Raw genomic sequence first — 24,000 nt, forward strand, 5'->3', positions numbered from 1 at the left:
AGTTAGCTGCTTTAGCAGACAGTTTGAGAGGGGGAGAGGTGGTGGAGTTAGCTGCTTTAGCAGACAGTTTGAGAGGGGGAGAGGTGGTGGAGTTAGCTGCTTTAGCAGACAGTTTGAGAGGGGGAGAGGTGGTGGAGTTAGCTGCTTTAGCAGACAGTTTGAGAGGGGGAGAGGTGGTGGAGTTAGCTGCTTTAGCAGACAGTTTGAGAGGGGGAGAGGTGGTGGAGTTAGCTGCTTTAGCAGACAGTTTGAGAGGGGGAGAGGTGGGGGAGTTAGCTGCTTTAGCAGACAGTTTGAGAGGGGGAGAGGTGGTGGAGTTAGCTGCTTTAGCAGACAGTTTGAGAGGGAGAGAGGTGGTGGAGTTAGATGTTTTAGCAGACAGATTGAGAGGGGGAGAGGTGGTGGAGTTAGCTGCTTTAGCAGACAGTTTGAGAGGGGGAGAGGTGGTGGAGTTAGCTGCTTTAGCAGACAGTTTGAGAGGGGGAGAGGTGGTGGAGTTAGTTGCTTTAGCAGACAGTTTGAGGGAAAGGAAAGGTACTATGTTTACCCAGGGTAACTGGACTAAGCTCAAGAACAACAAGGGTCCAATGGAGTTAAGAGGTTTTGTACTGTAGTACACATGTAGTACAATACTGTAGCATACATGGCGTCAGATAAAATTATAAGTAGTACTCACCATACAGAGGACGGGGGTGACGATGGTCCAGCTCCATTTCATCCAGCAGTTTGGTCTGTAGCCGATCATGTCCTCGATGGCATCGTAGAAGTTATCGGCGCCTTTAGTGCATTAAACAAAACAAAACAGGGGTATTTTATTTACAGGAAAGGTCATGTGTTCTTGTATAGTCTTAGGTTAAAGCAATAAGCCACAACAGGGTATTTTATAATGGCTGAGAGGTCGTAGTGCAGAGACCATTATAAAATACAGCTGAGACCTCGAGTGGCTTATTGCTTTTCTAAAACCGTATACACACATATAGCAATATTAACCTCATAAAACTATTCCTAATTCACAAAAGGAGCTACGCTTTGCGCCACCAGAGCGAGCCACACTTAGTTTTTACTGGGCTAGACTTTGTGACGGGAATAGGAGGCGCTTGATGTTTTTACGGTGTTTTCAGTCTCTGTCGACTCATTGTTTCATTTTACACACTCTAGAGTTAGAGATCTAATTCGGTTACCAACTCTTCCATCATTTATCTGGGGACCACCTGGAACCCCCTCAAGGACCACCTGGAACCCCCTCAAGGACCACCTGGAACCCCCTCAAGGACCACCTGGAACCCCCTCGAGGACCACTGGTGGTCCCCGGACCATCTGGAACCCCCTCAAGGACCACCTGGAACCCCCTCGAGGACCACTGGTGGTCCCCGGACCATCTGGAACCCCCTCAAGGACCACCTGGAACCCCCTCAAGGACCACTGGTGGTCCCCGGACCACTGGTTGAGAACCGTTGCCGTATACTTGATCACGCTTCAGCGGTGCACAAAATTGTGTCGCTTTGCACCGCGATTTGAGCTTGTAGATCTGCTACTTTTGCATCAGAATCCTGAGTTTTTCATCCGACACACACACCCGCACGCACGCACACACCCACACGCACGCACGCACGCACGCACACACGCACGCACGCACGCACGCACGCACGCACGCACGCACGCACACCCACACGCACGCACGCACGCACGCGCGTGTCGGAGACGACATTCTAGCACTTCTTGTGCTAACACACTGTAGGCAACGCATCTACAAATTGCACAATTGCGCAATGTGATTGTGATGTCCATATCAAAAGAATAAACATTCCAAACGTGTACAGACTGTACAGTATGCACGCAGAATGTAGGAGCGTTAAACGTGGGAGCGACGGAGCGAGCAGCGATGCCATGCCAACACCACACAACACCAAATCAACAAGCTGTCGTTCTGGTGGCGCGTTGTGGCGGTGAGACATTAACCAACATTGAATGACATGAGAGGACTTGTTTTTGTAATCAACGCCTGCAGTCAAACAACACGCCGTGCTCCTCTAAACACTGCTGTGTTGGCTACCTGTCACCATCACTTACATAACTTATATAACTTATATAACCTAGACTCTAAAACCATGTTTACTAGGCATGTAAAAAAGACAGTGTCTCCATTGTGTGTCTTCTTTCTGTCTGTCTGACCAGCTTTCCCACGTTGGACTGTGGTATTTTTAACATGCCTGTTTTTGAGAACATGTCTGTTAACACTGGCGTGATAACTTAACGATATGTATTTAACAGGCCCGTTCACTATAGCTTGTTCTGGACTTCCTAACTATGATATTTTACACGTCTGTTTTACACTCTGTAAATCCCTGGAACATGTGACGCGTTTAAACCTAAACACCATGTGTGTAATAATAAAATGCCAAATGTTTATTAATGGTCATAAAATACAGTAGAACACGAGTTCACTCAAACACCTCACGAGAACACCTAGTGTTCAAATTCTAAACACCTATATGACTGACTTTGATTGTAAAAACTAAACACGTTTATGTGTTTAAAAAGTGTTACAGGCGATGTTCTTCTGTTTATAATCTAAACACTGTGACACGTTTAAAAAGTGTTACAAATATGTGTTTAAAACAGTTTATAACCTAAACGCTTGGGTTTAGTATATGGTCTTCGCTCCGGTGTCAGGGTATCCCTCTGAAAACCCTTTTCTCACCGTCGTTTCCAAAAAGTAAAGGTATTCCTTTCGTCCTTCCGTTGGTTATTTACTGTCGGAGAGGCAGGGAGCCCCACGAGCTGTCCTGGAAGCCGTGATTTACCGCTGGGACGCCCCCACTGAGCCCCACAAGGAGGTCTTTGTTGTTTCAACGCTGTGCTCTTTGGTTTGTGTGTCAGCGCTCTGAAACATTACTCTGGTCTATAACGTTTCCACTCTGAGCCGTTCACAACGCATGAAGCGTGAAGAAGAGGAGAATGAAGCTCTTAACGTAACCCTTTTAGACATCAGGACCATTCTGTAAAATAATTGATTCTAAATCCTGACAGTTTTCTGAAAAACCTTTGTTTCTGTGTCAGTTATACCCTGAAGAAGAAGCAGTTGTTTCTGTCAGTTATACCCTGAAGAAGAAGCAGTTGTTTCTGTCAGTTATACCCTGAAGAAGAAGCAGTTGTTTCTGTGTCAGTTATACCCTGAAGAAGAAGCAGTTGTTTCTGTGTCAGTTATACCCTGAAGAAGAAGCAGTTGTTTCTGTCAGTTATACCCTGAAGAAGAAGCAGTTGTTTCTGTGTCAGTTATACCCTGAAGAAGAAGCAGTTGTTTCTGTGTCAGTTATTCCCTGAAGAAGAAGCAGTTGTTTCTGTGTCAGTTATACCCTGAAGAAGAAGCAGTTGTTTCTGTGTCAGTTATACCCTGAAGAAGAAGCAGTTGTTTCTGTGTCAGTTATTCCCTGAAGAAGAAGCAGTTGTTTCTGTGTCAGTTATACCCTGAAGAAGAAGCAGTTGTTTCTGTGTCAGTTATTCCCTGAAGAAGAAGCAGTTGTTTCTGTGTCAGTTATACCCTGAAGAAGAAGCAGTTGTTTCTGTGTCAGTTATACCCTGAAGAAGAAGCAGTTGTTTCTGTGTCAGTTATACCCTGAAGAAGAAGCGGTTGTTTCTGTCAGTTATTCCCTGAAGAAGAAGCAGTTGTTTCTGTGTCAGTTATACCCTGAAGAAGAAGCAGTTGTTTCTGTCAGTTATACCCTGAAGAAGAAGCAGTTGTTTCTGTGTCAGTTATACCCTGAAGAAGAAGCAGTTGTTTCTGTGTCAGTTATACCCTGAAAACCCCGAAACGTTGGTTTCTTACGCTGTATCCTAATAAATAGTCAGCAATTTGTGCGTGCGGCCACTCTTTTGTATTATTAAGACTTATCTTTCAGTGGTGCTCAACTTCTTTCATGACAAGGACCCCCAGAATCATCATCTGAATTTAGCCGCGGACCCCCATCTGAAAATATGTTGTTCCAGGGACTCCCCCCCCCCCCCCCCAGAAGCAAAGGTCAAAGTCGTAGGATTTGTCTCACACGTTACCGCGGTGAAATGTGTTCTCTGCATTTGACCCAGGCTACAGCCATGCATTCAACAGAATGAAGATCTTACCAAAAACCCAGGCTACAGCCATGCATTCAACAGAATGAAGATCTTACCATAAACCCAGGCTACGGCGATGCATTCAAAGAATGCCACCCACAGGAGGCACACTCCGCTGGCAGCATAGTAGTCAAAGAGTTGGAACACGTACATCCCTCCCTGCAGAGAAACAGTTACTGTTAAAGAGCTGGACCTCCACGACATAACACACAGTTAGTTATACTGTTAATCTGGACCACGACATAACACACAGTTAGTTATACTGTTAAACATAGTAGAGCTGACATTACACACAGTTAGTTATACTGTTAATCTGGACCACGACATAACACACAGTTAGTTATACTGTTAATCTGGACCACGACATAACACACAGTTAGTTATACTGTTAATCTGGACCACGACTTAACACAGTTAGTTATACTGTTAATCTGGACCACGACATAACACACAGTTAGTTATACTGTTAATCTGGACCACGACTTAACACAGTTAGTTATACTGTTAATCTGGACCACGACATAACACACAGTTAGTTATACTGTTAATCTGGACCACGACATAATACAGTTAGTTATACTGTTAATCTGGACCACGACATTACACAGTTAGTTATACTGTTAATCTGGACCACGACATTACACAGTTAGTTATACTGTTAATCTGGACCACGACTTAACACACAGTTAGTTATACTGTTAATCTGGACCACGACATAACACAGTTAGTTATACTGTTAATCTGGACCACGACATTACACACAGTTAGTTATACTGTTAATCTGGACCACGACATAACACACAGTTAGTTATACTGTTAATCTGGACCACGACATAACACAGTTAGTTATACTGTTAATCTGGACCACGACATCACACACAGTTAGTTATACTGTTAATCTGGACCACGACATAACACACAGTTAGTTATACTGTTAATCTGGACCACGACATAACACAGTTAGTTATACTGTTAATCTGGACCACGACATTACACACAGTTAGTTATACTGTTAAACATAGTAGAGCTGACATTACATACAGTTAGTTATACTGTTAAACATAGTAGATCTGACATTACATACAGTTAGTTATACTGTTAAACATAGTAGGCAAAGAGTTGGAACACATGTCCCTCCCTGGAGGAGAAACGACAGATAGGGGGAAAAACACTTTCTGTTACTTTAGAGGAAGGGAGGAAGGAAGGAAGGACGTTAAAAGTTGTTGTAACTAAGATTAAATAAATGACAAAACAAAAAGAGTTAAAGGCCAACTTCACTTTTCAACCTCAATGTTCATGATAAAATAAAAAATAATTTGTTTGTACTCTGTGTCTCATAGGAGGGCTGTGGGCGGTTCAGAAACCAGTCTGTGTCTCATAGGAGGGCTGTGGGCGGTTCAGAAACCAGTCTGTGTCTCATAGGAGGGCTGTGGGCGGTTCAGAAACCAGTCTGTGTCTCATAGGAGGGCTGTGGGCGGTTCAGAAACCAGTCTGTGTCTCATAGGGGGGCTGTGGGCGGTTCAGAAACCAGTCTGTGTCTCATAGGAGGGCTGTGGGCAGTTCAGAAACCAGTCTGTGTCTCATAGGAGGGCTGTGGGCGGTTCAGAAACCAGTCTGTGTCTCATAGGAGGGCTGTGGGCGGTTCAGAAACCAGTCTGTGTCTCATAGGAGGGCTGTGGGCGGTTCAGAAACCAGTCTGTGTCTCATAGGAGGGCTGTGGGCAGTTCAGAAACCAGTCTGTGTCTCATAGGAGGGCTGTGGGCGGTTCAGAAACCAGTCTGTGTCTCATAGGAGGGCTGTGGGCAGTTCAGAAACCAGTCTGTGTCTCATAGGAGGGCTGTGGGCGGTTCAGAAACCAGTCTGTGTCTCATAGGGGGGCTGTGGGCGGTTCAGAAACCAGTCTGTGTCTCATAGGAGGGCTGTGGGCGGTTCAGAAACCAGTCTGTGTCTCATAGGAGGGCTGTGGGCAGTTCAGAAACCAGTCTGTGTCTCATAGGAGGGCTGTGGGCAGTTCAGAAACCAGTCTGTGTCTCATAGGAGGGCTGTGGGCGGTTCAGAAACCAGTCTGTGTCTCATAGGAGGGCTGTGGGCGGTTCAGAAACCAGTCTGTGTCTCATAGGAGGGCTGTGGGCGGTTCAGAAACCAGTCTGTGTCTCATAGGAGGGCTGTGGGCGGTTCAGAAACCAGTCTGTGTCTCATAGGAGGGCTGTGGGCAGTTCAGAAACCAGTCTGTGTCTCATAGGAGGGCTGTGGGCGGTTCAGAAACCAGTCTGTGTCTCATAGGGGGGCTGTGGGCGGTTCAGAAACCAGTCTGTGTCTCATAGGAGGGCTGTGGGCGGTTCAGAAACCAGTCTGTGTCTCATAGGAGGGCTGTGGGCAGTTCAGAAACCAGTCTGTGTCTCATAGGAGGGCTGTGGGCAGTTCAGAAACCAGTCTGTGTCTCATAGGAGGGCTGTGGGCGGTTCAGAAACCAGTCTGTGCCTCATAGGAGGGCTGTGGGCGGTTCAGAAACCAGTCTGTGTCTCATAGGAGGGCTGTGGGCGGTTCAAAAACCAGTCTGTGTCTCATAGGAGGGCTGTGGGCGGTTCAGAAACCAGTCTGTGTCTCATAGGAGGGCTGTGGGCAGTTCAGAAACCAGTCTGTGTCTCATAGGAGGGCTGTGGGCGGTTCAGAAACCAGTCTGTCTCATAGGAGGGCTGTGGGCGGTTCAGAAACCAGTCTGTGTCTCATAGGAGGGCTGTGGGCGGTTCAGAAACCAGTCTGTGTCTCATAGGAGGGCTGTGGGCGGTTCAGAAACCAGTCTGTGTCTCATAGGAGGGCTGTGGGCAGTTCAGAAACCAGTCTGTGTCTCATAGGAGGGCTGTGGGCGGTTCAGAAACCAGTCTGTGTCTCATAGGGGGGGCTGTGGGCGGTTCAGAAACCAGTCTGTGTCTCATAGGAGGGCTGTGGGCAGTTCAGAAACCAGTCTGTGTCTCATAGGAGGGCTGTGGGCAGTTCAGAAACCAGTCTGTGTCTCATAGGAGGGCTGTGGGCGGTTCAGAAACCAGTCTGTGCCTCATAGGAGGGCTGTGGGCGGTTCAGAAACCAGTCTGTGTCTCATAGGAGGGCTGTGGGCGGTTCAGAAACCAGTCTGTGTCTCATAGGAGGGCTGTGGGCGGTTCAGAAACCAGTCTGTGTCTCATAGGAGGGCTGTGGGCGGTTCAGAAACCAGTCTGTGTCTCATAGGAGGGCTGTGGGCGGTTCAGAAACCAGTCTGTGTCTCATAGGAGGGCTGTGGGCGGTTCAGAAACCAGTCTGTGTCTCATAGGAGGGCTGTGGGCGGCTCAGAAACCAGTCTGTGTCTCATAGGAGGGCTGTGGGCGGTTCAGAAACCAGTCTGTGTCTCATAGGAGGGCTGTGGGCGGTTCAGAGACCAGTCTGTGTCTCATAGGAGGGCTGTGGGCGGTTCAGAAACCAGTCTGTGTCTCATAGGAGGGCTGTGGGCGGTTCAGAAACCAGTCTGTGTCTCATAGGAGGGCTGTGGGCGGTTCAGAAACCCGTCTGTGTCTCATAGGAGGGCTGTGGGCGGCTCAGAAACCAGTCTGTGTCTCATAGGAGGGCTGTGGGCGGTTCAGAAACCAGTCTGTGTCTCATAGGAGGGCTGTGGGCGGTTCAGAAACCAGTCTGTGTCTCATAGGAGGGCTGTGGGCAGTTTAGAAACCAGTCTGTGTCTCATAGGAGGGCTGTGGGCGGTTCAGAAACCAGTCTGTGTCTCATAGGAGGGCTGTGGGCGGTTCAGAAACCAGTCTGTGTCTCATAGGAGGGCTGTGGGCAGTTTAGAAACCAGTCTGTGTCTCATAGGAGGGCTGTGGGCGGTTCAGAAACCAGTCTGTGTCTCATAGGAGGGCTGTGGGCGGTTCAGAAACCAGTCTGTGCCTCATAGGAGGGCTGTGGGCGGTTCAGAAACCAGTCTGTGTCTCATAGGAGGGCTGTGGGCGGTTCAGAAACCAGTCTGTGTCTCATAGGAGGGCTGTGGGCAGTTCAGAAACCAGTCTGTGTCTCATAGGAGGGCTGTGGGCGGTTCAGAAACCAGTCTGTGCCTCATAGGAGGGCTGTGGGCGGTTCAGAAACCAGTCTGTGCCTCATAGGAGGGCTGTGGGCGGTTCAGAAACCAGTCTGTGCCTCATAGGAGGGCTGTGGGCGGTTCAGAAACCAGTCTGTGTCTCATAGGAGGGCTGTGGGCGGTTCATAAACCAGTCTGTGTCTCATAGGAGGGCTGTGGGCAGTTCAGAAACCAGTCTGTGTCTCATAGGAGGGCTGTGGGCGGTTCAGAAACCAGTCTGTGCCTCATAGGAGGGCTGTGGGCGGTTCAGAAACCAGTCTGTGCCTCATAGGAGGGCTGTGGGCAGTTCAGAAACCAGTCTGTGTCTCATAGGAGGGCTGTGGGCGGTTCAGAAACCAGTCTGTGTCTCATAGGAGGGCTGTGGGCTGTTCAGAAACCAGTCTGTGTCTCATAGGAGGGCTGTGGGCAGTTCAGAAACCAGTCTGTGTCTCATAGGAGGGCTGTGGGCGGTTCAGAAACCAGTCTGTGTCTCATAGGAGGGCTGTGGGCAGTTCAGAAACCAGTCTGTGTCTCATAGGAGGGCTGTGGGCAGTTCAGAAACCAGTCTGTGTCTCATAGGAGGGCTGTGGGTGCGTTGGGAGGTGGGGGGGTGACTCAGGGGAATGCTGGCCAGCGTCCAACTGTAGCCAGAGGTCATCAGTGGTCAACAGGTCAGAGGTCAGAGGTCAGAGGTCATCAGTGGTCAACAGGTCAGAGGTCAGAGGTCATCAGTGGTCAACAGGTGTCCAGACGTTACTTTAAAGACAGGAGATGGAAAATAAATGGCATTCCAAATTCTTCCGTTCTGAGCGCTGCCCGGAGCTTCAATGGAAAACCACATTATAATACTGTGTGTGTTTGTGTCAGTGTGTGTGTGTGTGTGTGTGTGTGTGTGTGTGTGTGTGTGTGTGTGGTTACCTTAGTAACCATGGTGAGTCCCAGCAGATAGCTGTGTGTGTGTGTGTGTGTGTGTGTGTGTGTGTGTGTGTGTGTGTGTGTGTGTGTGTGTGTGTGTGTGTGTGTGTGTGTGTGTGTGTGTGTGTGTGTGTGTGTGTGTGTGTGGTTACTTTGGTAACCATGGTGATTCCCAGCAGATTGCTGTGTGTGTGTGTGTGTGTGTGTGTGTGTGTGTGTGTGTGTGTGTGTGTGTGTGTGTGTGGTTACCTTAGTAACCATGGTGAGTCCCAGCAGATAGCTGATACAACAGATGACGGCGATGAAGATCTCGCGCCGGTATCCCTTCCTGAGTAGAGCCGGATACAGATCTACCAGAGACGTGATCTGGCCTTCCACCTCCACGAACTGTCGAGACACAGAGACAGCACCGCAGTTAAGATACAGATCTACTGTCGAGACACAGAGACAGCACCGCAGTTAAGATACAGATCTACAGTCGAGACACAGAGACAGCACCGCAGTTAAGATACAGATCTACAGTCGAGACACAGAGACAGCACCGCAGTTAAGATTCAGATCTACTGCCGAGACACAGAGACAGCACCGCAGTTAAGATACAGATCTACAGTCGAGACACAGAGACAGCACTGCAGTTAAGATACAGATCTACTGTCGAGAGACAGAGACAGCACTGCAGTTAAGATACAGATCTACAGTCGAGACACAGAGACAGCACCGCAGTTAAGATACAGATCTACTGTCGAGACACAGAGACAGCACCGCAGTTAAGATACAGATCTACTGTCGAGACACAGAGACAGCACCGCAGTTAAGATACAGATCTATAGATCTACCATGGAGCTGATCTGGCCTTCTACAGCACAGCAGTTAACGCTCTAATCGCCCGGGGTTATTGAATCCATTAAATCAGAGCGCCCAGCGATTCATAGCAGCGGAGCACATTTAGCGACGGATCGGATGCTATCCCCGGATGCTTCCAGCCTGTGGAGCGACAGACGCTCCCAGCCTGTGGAGCGACAGACGCTCCCAGCCTGTGGAGCAACAGACGCTCCCAGCCTGTGGAGCGACAGACGCTCCCAGCCTGTGGAGCGACAGACGCTCCCAGCCTGTGGAGCGATGCGATCGGTTTTGATATCAATAAATCTCTGTCCTTTTATCAATCTCCGCCCTGAGCGCTGGGCGTTACTGATTGATAGATAGATTGCCGCTCGGGGTGTTAAAGGTATATTCAGTGATTTCACAAAAAAAAACCTTAGGTTTCGTAAAAATAAGTGATATTTGAATTAAGTGAAATCACTGAATATACCTTTAAGATACAGATCCACCAGGGAGGTGACGATAGACTTATAGGTCTGATCAACACATTACATCCAGTCGGTCGCGTTTTCAGAAAATACTCTGTAATTCCTAAGTTAAGGCCATTAAAGGTCATAGCCGTCATCACAAAGACCTCATCACAGTGGCTGTGTTGCCGAATTTAGACCAAGGAGTGTGTTTTGTGCAAAACTAATGCTTGGAATGGATTCAGAATCATGAAAACGCCCTAGTTTGACATGTCACATGCTATACTTAACCCATTCTGATCGGGCACCCATTTTGGTGTCAGCATCATGTTATGCTTTAGCTATTGAAAAATAGCAGATCTACAAGCTCATATCGCGCCACCGAGTGGCGCGATACGAGCTTGTAGGTCTGCTATTTTTTTTGAAAAATCGAAAAACGTCTGACATTTTTAGAATCTGATCTCAGGTCAGAATGGGTTCATCAGACCAGTGTGTGTCCGGTGGAAAACTCGTATGAATCTGATCTCAGGTCAGAATGGGTTAAAGTATAATGAAACGTAGAACATTTGTTCTCAGTGTTTCCCGATGTGGGAAACCCTGCATTATTCAAAACACACACGCCTAAAATACTTTCCACAGCTGACTGTGAGCGTGTGCACACACGGACTGAGCACATGCGCGCTGCGTGTGCACGTTGCAACGCTGCGTGTATCTCCCATGGGAATGCTAAAGTATTTTTCATGTGCTCAAATTTAGAATATCTGAGCTGGCGTTTGGCTCCAGGACAAGACGTTGGCCGACAGACGGCGTGTGACGCTGAGAGAGGAGATGGAATTACACTAGAAGGTGGAAATGTGATCGAACGGTTGGAAGTTCCCCCTGGAGTCTACACTCCACGCTGGGGGGGTTGTCTCCTGGTTCATCGTATCTGTCTCCTGGCTTATCGTATCTGTCTCCTGGTTCATCGTATCTGTCTCCTGGCTTATCGTATCTGTCTCCTGGTTCATCGTATCTGTCTCCTGGCTTATCGTATCTTATCGCGCTATGCTGTGTTCTGTTCACGCTGTTCCTCAAAGTGGCGCCCGGGGACCGCCTCGAGCGAGGGGTCTCTGAGGGGGTTCCAGGGTTTAATCTGACTGCAACGCAACGCTTTGCTGCCTCCATCTGTGACACGATGTGAGCTTGTAGATCTGTCCCCCAGTGCTCTGAGTCATCGCCACATGGTCAGGGCGATGACATCGCCACATGGTCAGGGCGATGACATCGCCACATGGTCAGGGCGATGACATCGCCACATGGTCAGGGCGATGACATCGCCACATGGTCAGGGCGATGACATCACCACATGGTCAGGGCGATGACATCGCCACATGGTCAGGGCGATGACATCGCCACATGGTCAGGGCGATGACATCGCCACATGGTCATGGTCAGGGCGATGACATCGCCACATGGTCAGGGCGATGACATTGCCACATGGTCAGAGCGATGACATCGCCACATGGTCATGGTCAGGGCGATGACATCGTCACATGGTCAGGGCGATGACATTGCCACATGGTCAGGGCGATGACATCGCCACATGGTCATGGTCAGGGCGATGACATCGCCACATGGTCAGGGCGATGACATTGCCACATGGTCAGGGCGATGACATCGTCACATGGTCAGGGCGATGACATTGCCACATGGTCAGGGCGATGACATCGCCACATGGTCAGGGCGATGACATCGTCACATGGTCAGGGCGATGACATCGCCACATGGTCAGGGCGATGACATCGCCACATGGTCAGGGCGATGACATCGCCACATGGTCATGGTCAGGGCGATGACATCGCCACATGGTCAGGGCGATGACATCGCCACATGGTCAGGGCGATGACATCGTCACATGGTCAGGGCGATGACATCGCCATATGGTCAGGGCGATGACATCGCCACATGGTCAGGGCGATGACATCGCCACATGGTCATGGTCAGGGCGATGACATCGCCACATGGTCAGGGCGATGACATCGCCACATGGTCAGGGCGATGACATCGCCACATGGTCAGGGCGATGACATCGCCACATGGTCAGGGCGATGACATCGCCACATGGTCAGGGCGATGACATCGCCACATGGTCAGGGCGATGACATCGTCACATGGTCAGGGCGATGACATCGCGAGATGACATCGCGAGAGAACTGAGTGCTGGAGTGTTGCAGTAGTACATACCACCTCATGAGGTATGTACTCGGCCCAGCTTTAATGATCTTAAATCCCTCTATTTTAGATAGTTTATTTTTGTAATAGTACAACATAAACATTACAGAGACTTTAGCTGTCACTGTACAATACTTCATGTTGCACACATGCTTAAAATAGCTCTTATCTGCGCCGCCCTCGTTGAAAACAATGTATCCCCAACTCCAGCTTGTCTCTCTCCATCCAGGATGCATGACCAGAGCTCCAGAGCTCAGTTTTCTGACCCCTCAATGTCCTAAACTCTGTCTTACTCTATGGCTCTGGCCCATTCTAAAGACTACGGGTGCGTTCGGTGCGCACCGGGAATGTGGTCAGTTTGTTGAGTGTGGTGGGCGGTGACGTCACAGAGTGTGTTCAGTGTGCCTTATTTACGAACGACCACAGCTGTGACGCATTCACACTGGACAACCCCAGCTTCAGGGTAGGGTCTCTCAGTGGACGACCCCAGCTTCAGGGTAGGGTCTCTCAGTGGACGACCCCAGCTTCAGGGTAGGGTCTCTCAGTGGACGACCCCAGCTTCAGGGTAGGGTCTCTCAGTGGACGACCCCAGCTTCAGGGTAGGGTCGCTCAGTGGACGACCCCAGCTTCAGGGTAGGGTCTCTCAGTGGACGACCCCAGCTTCAGGGTAGGGTCTCTCAGTGGACGACCCCAGCTTCAGGGTAGGGTCTCTCAGTGGACGACCCCAGCTTCAGGGTAGGGTCTCTCAGTGGACGACCCCAGCTTCAGGGTAGGGTCGCTCAGTGCGGGCACTCGGCACACCTGGTGCGCAGCGCACTGGATTTTCGAACGACAAGAGAGCACACCAGTGCGTTCAGGGCGCATTTCCGAACGCACCCTATGGCTCTGGGGGTTAGGGTTAACATAGGGGTCAGGGGTTAGGGGTTATGGTCAGGGTACTGACCTGGCTGTCCACCCCCAGTAGGGGTTAGGGGTCAGGGGTCAGGGTACTGACCTGGCTGTCGAGCCCCAGTAGCAGCAACATGATGAAGAACAGGATGGCCCAGAAGGTAGGCATGGGCATCATGGACACAGCTTTAGGGTAAGCAATGAAGGCCAGGCCTGGACCTAGAGAGAGAGAGAGAGAGAGAGAGGAGGAGGAGAGAGAGGGGTCAGTCCAGACCTGGCTGGGCGCCAGCTTGGACGACAGGGGGAGGAACCGTCGATCGGGAAAACAAACGAGACAAATTCCAACGCCCCGAATCTCGGCCACTCGCTCGCTCACTCGCACTCACTCACTCCAGCGTGGCGGTGTTACGGCGACATTGGTGACCTGCTGAAATATGTGCCGATGGTGTAGACTTCGCATAACGTTCGATGGTGTAGACTTCGCATAACGTTCGATGGTGTAGACTTCGCATTAGACTTCGCATTAGACTTCGCATAACGTTCGATGGTGTAGACTTCGCATAACGTTCGATGGTGTAGACTTCGCATTAGACTTCGCATTAGACTTCGCATAACGTTCGATGGTGTAGACTTCGCATAACGTTCGATGGTGTAGACTTCGCATAACGTTCAAGCCAGAGTTATTTATGTATTTATTTGACAAGGACAATGCACATTAATACTTTCAGCGCCATTGCCGTTGATGAATGCGAATTGAAGCCTAATTTTGATACTAAAGCTTAACACGATTGCCGTTGATTAATGGCAATTGCACTTTTATAGTGCATGTGATCGATCGACCCATAATGCTACTCACGTTAGCCGGTTAGCTAGCAGTGTTGTTAGCACAGCACTGGATCGTTCATCTGAGATCGTCGTCGCCATAATAATCCATTCTATCCATTTATTTCAATGGCCTGTATCTCCTATTCCGTGTCCCAGATGACATTTTGGTCAAAACAGCGTTTCTTAGACGGCACAGAGCCGGCGATGTGGAGCTCTCCAGAGCTCCGGCATAGATCCATCATGTAAACGAGGCCTGTCTCGGCTCCGTTGAGCGTCCTAGGATAATCTACTTACGCTAGACTGGAACTGTGGCTTTTCAAAATAAGAACTCGACTGGAAAAAATTCTGGTGTGAATCCTAATTTTTCAATAAATGCTAGCGCTGAAACTGTTTTAAAGACATGGCCTGAATACAGACTAGAGATGTAAATGAGCTTCTGGCTTTAACTCTGGCCCGTTTACATGGATGTGAAAACTGACATTTTGATTAAAGACCTCCATGTGAAGTCCAGAAGATGTTCACACATTTCATCAGGTCACCAGTCTCACCGTAACACCTCCATGCTGGAGCGATGGAGTGTGGAGTGACCGAGTGGCCTCGGGTTCTGAGGTTGGAATCTGGCTTCAGTATAATTTATTCATGGTATATTTATGCACGTCGTACGACGGTGCATAAACGAAGCATCAGATCTACACTAAGGAGAGCCTCAGCAGACTAGAGCGCTAAACAACCAACGCCAAGGTAAAAAAACACAACGGACAACTTACCCAAAGATTTAACTTAATAGGGCCATATATTAGAAACCCATTCAGAATGAGACACCAAGGAATCCCGACAATTATACACAGCTTGATAAAAAACGTCAATGTAAATATATATATATATGTCCCATACTGTTGGGCGGGCCGTTTGTATACAATTGACGTATGAAGCTATGTGGGCCGTATAAAGTTTGTACGGCCCTTAAGGGCCACACTTTGGACGCCCCTGGCCTGATGTGTAAGTTGACGTGCGACCGCATCGCGGGTCAAAAACAACAGATCTTTACGTTGTTTTTTTTGGCTAACGATGCGGTGATACGATCAAACAGTACAAACACTCTGGTTTGACTATGTGTTGTTTGTTTTGACATGTGTGTTTCTTCTGGCCCTGTCTGTGCGTGTGTGTGTGTGTACGTGTGTGTGTGTGTGTACGTGTGTGTGTGTGTGTACGTGTGTGTGTGTGTGTACGTGTGCGTGTGTGCGTGACTGAAACAGAGAAAATGAAGAAGCTAGTGAATGTGGCGTCCTTCAACGGTAATCTTTGACATGTTTACTAATTTATAACAAAGCAGAATTAAAGAGTCTGTCTGTCTTCAAAGGAATAAAGGCCGAGGAACTTCAACAAGGTATTAAAAAGAACAACAGTAATGTACACAGAATGTCAGCAACATTTATCACATTTAACACAAGGTATTTAATGCACAATAACAATAGCGTCTATATGGCCTCTCCCCTCACCCTATAGAACAACAAACAGCAATAATGTTTCTGTGTTGAAATGAGTTAAATATCTGGATATTCTGATGATAATCGTTGCCAGTAGAGTGTTTGTTCAGTAAACAGAAACAGATCCATTTCATCCAGTTGACAGAATGTGAACTAATAAATGGCTTCTCTCTCTCTCTCTCCTGAATGGATTGCACTGTGAACCCACCTTTATTTATTATGTATTAAAGCTCTGGAGATCTGAACAAACACTCCATCAATGATTACTATCACAATATAGAGCTTTTCCAAAACAACGTCACTCACACTACATTTAGAAAGGCATTTCCAGCTCCTGCATTTCTTTATATACTGTAACGACCCCGCTGAAGACCTGACGCCGTGACTCGCTCCTCCACGGGGACCTCGCTCTCCGGGCGTGGCGTGTTGCCTTTCCTGCTCCGCTGAGTTGGGCCTCATTCACACCTATAAGACTCCTGTGTCTTCTGTGTGTCGACACGCAGAAGACACAGGAGGACACCTGTGTCTTCTGTGTGTCAACACGCAGAAGACACAGGAGTCCTCCTGTGTCTTCTGTGTGTCGACACGCAGAAGACACAGGAGGACACAGGTGTCCTCCTGTGTCTTCTGTGTGTCGACACGCAGAAGACACAGGAGGCCACAAGTGTCCCTTGCGTGTCCCTTAGGTGTGAATGAGGCCTTGTGGAGATGGTCTTGGAGGAGGCTTGTTGCCTGCTCTGCTCTATACTCGCTGTGCCTAAACGTTACATTAGCCTCGCTTGGAGGTTCAAATCCCACTTCTGACACTAATGTAACGTTTAGCGCGCCGAGCTGGAATCGAACCCCGATCTCCCAACAACTCAGGCAGACCAGGCAGGCCAACACGCCAAGAGAGCCTATAGCTCCCTTTGGAGGAGCGAGTTACGACCCCCCCCCCCCCCCCCCCCCCAGGGTCTTCCGCAAAGGGTCGTTCCAATACTTTGAATTATCACAATGTTTTTACACCATAATAATGATCCACCTCAGGAGGAGAAAAGCATGGATATTGTCATTTGAATTGGAACAGAGCGAGCATGCTGAAAGAAGATGCATCTCCCACAAAAAACCATGTCAAGGAATAATAATGAGAGAAACAGAACCGAGAGATAGATATCTATGATAGTCCACCTCAGATCTATGATAGATAGACCACCTCAACTGGGCCTGCTCACAGAAATAACACACAGCTTTGAGCACATGAGCCGACTAGCAGAATAACAATACGTGTTTATTTATATCAATTAGTATATTCTTTCTCCACAGATTACTGAGGGTACTGTTGCTGTAAAGTCCACATGGTGCCAACATTAGAGTTGCTTTCTCAATGTGTTTCTCAAACCAGGGAGTCCAAATTCTGCCCCTTATCGGTGTGTATCTCTGAGAGTGTACCATGGATAAAGGAGTACAATTCACCCTGAACAATGTCTTATTTCATATCAGCTACACCTCATGAAGCCTAGAATTCATGGAGATTGTTTCGTTTATGTCACAATGCATCAAATTATTGGCTCAGGGAATGTAAAACAAACAAACAAATGTCCATGAATTCGAGGCTTCGTGGCGTGTGTGATTGTTAGAAAATAAGACATCGTTTGGGTGAACTACTTGATGCGGATCAAACTGGGGGAGTCAGCCTTGTCATTAAAAAAAGGGTTATAAATTGTTAGGTTGGACTTAAATGCCTGTGGAAACACTGATTACATCATCCTCAGCGTCATCATTGGGGCCTTTGAACAACAGGTGGAGGTGGATGATAAGATGACCGAAGCCCCCTTAGTTTAACCCATCCAGCTGGGTTCAAACAGCGCGACACTCGAGACCCAATGGGATCTTAATCTGTCCTCAAGCGTAGCCTGGTGGAACACCAGTGATATCCAAGACAAGGGATTCAAGGAGTGTGCAATAAATCGCCGATACCTCTACATTTCAGCATTGTCGTTTGGAGAGACGCTAATACACCATTTTCTTTTTTTTTATCCGACAAAATATTTTTTTTTCTTTTTTTTTTTTCTTTTTTTCTTTCAGCATCCAATAGACTCTTTTCACGGCGGCCATTTTGACGACGGGGGCCAACACAGCTGAAGGTAATAACGGTTCAGCTCCTGTTTAACAACAAACTCAACAAAAACCTCAACGACCCGCAGCTGTGTTCATTCACCCGTAACAAAATGGCCGCCGTGGGAAAAGGGTCTAATAACATTTATATCTTTTTTTTAGTTTGTTTGTTTTGTTTTGTTTTGTTTTTTTTTACGTATAGGGTGCAGTAGCAGCGCCCACCATCACTGCTACTGCGTATGACCGATACCCCTCATACCTGACTCTGCCACATCGGCAATGTCCACCCCTTGCTCTTGTGCCATGAATCCAAGGACTGAAAAGATAGCGAAGCCAGACACAAAACTGGTACCGCTGTTCAGGCCTCCCAGCAGCAAACAGTCCCTATGTCACACATATGTCATGGAGGTTTGTTAATGAACACACACGGAACGCAACGTTCCCATTTTTTTTTTTTTTTCTTTTTTTTTTTTGTCCGGACACGTAGGTGTTTTTTCCGTCACTATACTACAGTACGTACAGTAAAGAGAGCCGGCCGGCGCTATAAACGGCCGGCGGAGGAACGCCGCTCTACCTGTAGCAGTTGTATTTGTACTTGTTGTAGCTCCCCAGAGACGTCATGGCGCCCAGGCAGATGGCGTAGGAGAAGAAGATCTGGGTCCCCGCGTCGATCCACACCTGGAGAAAACATTAACACCTGGTTAAACATGAACCCTGACCTTAACCCATTTTGGGGCGGGGAACCCCCTTTTGGTGTCAGCATTATGCTATATGCTTTAGCTATTGAAAAATAGCTGATCTACAAGCTCATAGAGCTACGAGCTTGTAGGTCCGCCATTTTTTGAAAAATCGAAGAACGACTGACATAGAAACATAGCTTTTTCAGAAAACTGTCAGGATGTAGAAGACGTTTTTAGAATCTGATCTCAGGTCAGAATGGGTTAACATTAACCCTGACCCTAGACAGATAGGAGGAGAAGAAGATCTGGGTCCACACCTGGAGGGACACATGGGTGACTATACTGTAATTAAGAAATTAACTCTATATACCTGACCCTTAACCTTAACCCGCTAAGAACAACAATTTGAAAGATTACCTTGTACATACATAGGAAACTAAAATGTCATGGAAAGTCTATACCTAATTTTGGTCTAAGCATTTCAATGGAAGTTGCTCAGTGGCGTTTGAAATACCCGGAAGAACTCTGTACTTCCACATTTTCCTCCATTTGGTCACCAACGTTTCCCAGACGCTCTGGTTGATTAGGGTCAGAGTGAACGTAACTCTGGGGGACTAACGCTAACACACAGGTGCGTACGAGAAGAACAAACCTCCCCCACACCGTCTTCAAATGCAATTAAAAAGATTTAATGGGAATAACAACGTTCCGGCCTGCAATCTTTTAGATAACAGATAACCGGTTGTCTTTTATCTTTCATATAAAATATAACCTTTGGGAAAGGTTGTTATGCCTATTAAATCATTTGAAGACATGCATTTTCCTTCAATGCTTTTATTCGAAAATGGCTGATCTTGTAGATCTGACTTTTACAAAAACGTTGCTACTTTTCTTGTACTTTGGAATTTTAGTTACTTCAGTAAAATATCTGAGTACTACTCCACTCCTGGGTATTAGTCAAATATCAGAGAGTACTTCCATTCCTGGGTATTAGTAAAATATCAGAGAGTACTTCCATTCCTTGGTATTAGTAAAATATCAGAGAGTACTTCCATTACTGGGTATTAGTCAAATATCAGAGAGTACTTCCATTCCTGGGTATTATTTGTATCTTTTTTTGCACGACTCCATTTCGTTAAAGGTCGACGTTCCACTTATCTGTGAATTACAGACTGGATTACATTAGGTTTTATCTGTGAATTACAGACTGGATTACATTAGGTTTTATACCTGAATTACAGACTGGATTACATTAGGTTTTATCTGTGAATTACAGACTGGATTACATTAGGTTTTATATCTGAATTACAGACTGGATTACATTTCGTTTTATATCTGAATTACAGAATGGATTACATTAGGTTTTATCTGTGAATTACAGACTGGATTACATTAGGTTTTATATCTGAATTACAGAATGGATTACATTACGTTTAATCTGTGAAATACAGAATGGATTACATTAGGTTTTATCTGTGAATTACAGACTGGATTACATTTATTTTTATCTGTGAAATACAGAATGGATTACATTACGTTTGTGCAACGATGACATTTTGGGATTTGTGGTTAGGGTAAGGGTTAAGTTTAAGGGTTAGGTTTAAGGTTAAGGGCCTTGCAGAGCCATGAGGCCCATAGGGACAGGAGCCTATCTCCTGTTTCTGTAGCGTGAGGCAGCTTGATGTATTACACCCCCTGGACATGACGCTAGTATGTCGCAGTATGTCGTTAGGGAACAGACTGAGTTACATTACGTTTGTGCAACGGTGACATTTTGGGATTGGTGGTTTGATTGACGACTTTGGAAATGTCGTCATGTCTAGTTAATCAAATGCAACAGCGATAGTGCTGGGGGGGGGGGGCTATAATCAAACACATTGCTTTGCAAACTGAAAGGCGTGTTTCATTTAGGCCAATAATATCTTCATAAATTATGTTGTTATTTAACAGCTTCTATTTATAAGATGCTTTGTGCCCTTGAGATCTCTAAGCAGTATGTTAATGAGATGGTAATGAGACAGGAACAAGAATTATTGAGATCTCTAAGCAGAATGTTAATGAGATGGTAATGAGACAGGAACAAGAATTATTGAGATCTCTAAGCAGAATGTTAATGAGATGGTAATGAGACAGGAACAAGAGTTATTGAGATCTCTAAGCAGTATATGTTAATGAGATACTCAATATTTCAGAGGAATGCAATCTGACAGGCAGAGGGGGAGAGAGAGAGAGAGAGAGAGAGAGAGAGAGAAAGAGAGAGAGAGAGAGAAAGAGGGGGGGAGAGAGAGAGAGAGAGAGAGAGAGAGAGAAAGAGGGGGGAGAGAGAGAGAGAGAGAGGGGGAGAGAGAGAGAGAGGCGTGTCAGGGTTAGGTTCTGTTCTGAGGTCAGCGGGGTGCGGGTGCGGATGGTTGAGAAGCAGTGATTTCTCCACACAGGGAACAGAGGGCGTTTGGTTTGTACCTCTGGATGCTCCAGGCGGTTAGGGTTAGGCATAGGTTAGGTTAGGGTTAAGTTTAAGGGTTAGGTTTAAGCTTAAGGTTTAGGGTTAGGGTTTAGGGTTAAGGAACAGAGTGTAGACTGATGGTGCTTGTTTCGTACCTCTGGGTCCTCCAGGCGTGTCAGGTTAGGGTACAGGTAGAACTTGATGCCTTCAGACGCGCCCGGCAGGGTGACCCCTCTGACCAGTAACACAATCAGCATCACAAACGGGAAGGTAGCCGTGATGTAAACAACCTGGAGAGATTAACAATGTTTATTAACCCTGAGATAACAACATTAACAATGTTTATACACCCTGAGATAACAACATTAACAATGTTTATAAACCCTGAGATAACAACATTAACAATGTTTATACACCCTGAGATAACAACATTAACAATGTTTATACACCCTGAGATAACAACATTAACAATGTTTATAAACCCTGAGATAACAACATTAACAATGTTTATACACCCTGAGATAACAACATTAACAATGTTTATACACCCTGAGATAACAACATTAACAATGTTTATAAACCCTGAGATAACAACATTAACAATGTTTATACACCCTGAGATAACAACATTAACAATGTTTATACACCCTGAGATAACAACATTAACAATGTTTATACACCCTGAGATAACAACATTAACAATGTTTATACACCCTGAGATAACAACATTAACAATGTTTATAAACCCTGAGATAACAACATTAACAATGTTTATACACCCTGAGATAACAACATTAACAATGTTTATACACCCTGAGATAACAACATTAACAATGTTTATACACCCTGAGATAACAACATTAACAATGTTTATACACCCTGAGATAACAACATTAACAATGTTTATACACCCTGAGATAACAACATTAACAATGTTTATACACCCTGAGATAACAACATTAACAATGTTTATACACCCTGAGATAACAACATTAACAATGTTTATACACCCTGAGATAACAACATTAACAATGTTTATACACCCTGAGATAACAACATTAACAATGTTTATAAACCCTGAGATAACAACATTAACAATGTTTATAAACCCTGAGATAACAACATTGACAATGTTTATACACCCTGAGATAACAACATTAACAATGTTTATACACCCTGAGATAACAACATTAACAATGTTTATAAACCCTGAGATAACAACATTAACAATGTTTATAAACCCTGAGATAACAACATTAACAATGTTTATACACCCTGAGATAACAACATTAACAATGTTTATACACCCTGAGATAACAACATTAACAATGTTTATACACCCTGAGATAACAACATTAACAATGTTTATTAACCCTGAGATAACAACATTAACAATGTTTATACACCCTGAGATAACAACATTAACAATGTTTATACACCCTGAGATAACAACATTAACAATGTTTATACACCCTGAGATAACAACATTAACAATGTTTATACACCCTGAGATAACAACATTAACAATGTTTATACACCCTGAGATAACAACATTAACAATGTTTATAAACCCTGAGATAACAACATTAACAATGTTTATACACCCTGAGATAACAACATTAACAATGTTTATACACCCTGAGATAACAACATTAACAATGTTTATACACCCTGAGATAACAACATTAACAATGTTTATACACCCTGAGATAACAACATTAACAATGTTTATTAACCCTGAGATAACAACATTAACAATGTTTATACACCCTGAGATAACAACATTAACAATGTTTATACACCCTGAGATAACAACATTAACAATGTTTATAAACCCTGAGATAACAACATTAACAATGTTTATACACCCTGAGATAACAACATTAACAATGTTTATACACCCTGAGATAACAACATTAACAATGTTTATACACCCTGAGATAACAACATTAACAATGTTTATACACCCTGAGATAACAACATTAACAATGTTTATAAACCCTGAGATAACAACATTAACAATGTTTATACACCCTGAGATAACAACATTAACAATGTTTATACACCCTGAGATAACAACATTAACAATGTTTATACACCCTGAGATAACAACATTAACAATGTTTATAAACCCTGAGATAACAACATTAACAATGTTTATAAACCCTGAGATAACAACATTAACAATGTTTATAAACCCTGAGATAACAACATTAACAATGTTTATACACCCTGAGATAACAACATTAACAATGTTTATACACCCTGAGATAACAACATTAACAATGTTTATACACCCTGAGATAACAACATTAACAATGTTTATAAACCCTGAGATAACAACATTAACAATGTTTATACACCCTGAGATAACAACATTAACAATGTTTATACACCCTGAGATAACAACATTAACAATGTTTATACACCCTGAGATAACAACATTAACAATGTTTATACACCCTGAGATAACAACATTAACAATGTTTATACACCCTGAGATAACAACATTAACAATGTTTATACACCCTGAGATAACAACATTAACAATGTTTATACACCCTGAGATAACAACATTAACAATGTTTATAAACCCTGAGATAACAACATTAACAATGTTTATACACCCTGAGATAACAACATCAACAATGTTTATACACCCTGAGATAACAACATTAACAATGTTTATTAACCCTGAGATAACAACATTAACAATGTTTATACACCCTGAGATAACAACATTAACAATGTTTATACACCCTGAGATAACAACATTAACAATGTTTATACACCCTGAGATAACAACATTAACAATGTTTATACACCCTGAGATAACAACATTAACAATGTTTATACACCCTGAGATAACAACATTAACAATGTTTATACACCCTGAGATAACAACATTAACAATGTTTATACACCCTGAGATAACAACATTAACAATGTTTATACACCCTGAGATAACAACATTAACAAT

General features: G+C 45.4%; 1 protein-coding gene across 1 annotated transcript in view; it reads right to left on the minus strand.

Annotated features, from left to right (window-relative positions):
• Window positions 1–24,000, minus strand: part of LOC310862178 (sodium- and chloride-dependent taurine transporter-like) — a gene marked incomplete at both ends in the record, with an annotated part of 45,482 nt that overhangs the window by 2,226 nt on the left and 19,256 nt on the right. Inside the window, 7 exons of the mRNA XM_083769913.1 lie at window positions 677–777; window positions 4,167–4,269; window positions 9,356–9,493; window positions 13,598–13,710; window positions 18,157–18,281; window positions 18,472–18,575; window positions 21,176–21,310. Of these exons, the coding sequence (XP_083626039.1) occupies window positions 677–777; window positions 4,167–4,269; window positions 9,356–9,493; window positions 13,598–13,710; window positions 18,157–18,281; window positions 18,472–18,575; window positions 21,176–21,310 (819 nt within the window). The remainder of the gene's footprint in view (window positions 1–676; window positions 778–4,166; window positions 4,270–9,355; window positions 9,494–13,597; window positions 13,711–18,156; window positions 18,282–18,471; window positions 18,576–21,175; window positions 21,311–24,000) is intronic.

Source organism: Protomyctophum parallelum, assembly GCF_964188405.1.
Source record: "Protomyctophum parallelum genome assembly, chromosome: 7".
Taxonomy (NCBI): domain Eukaryota; kingdom Metazoa; phylum Chordata; class Actinopteri; order Myctophiformes; family Myctophidae; genus Protomyctophum; species Protomyctophum parallelum.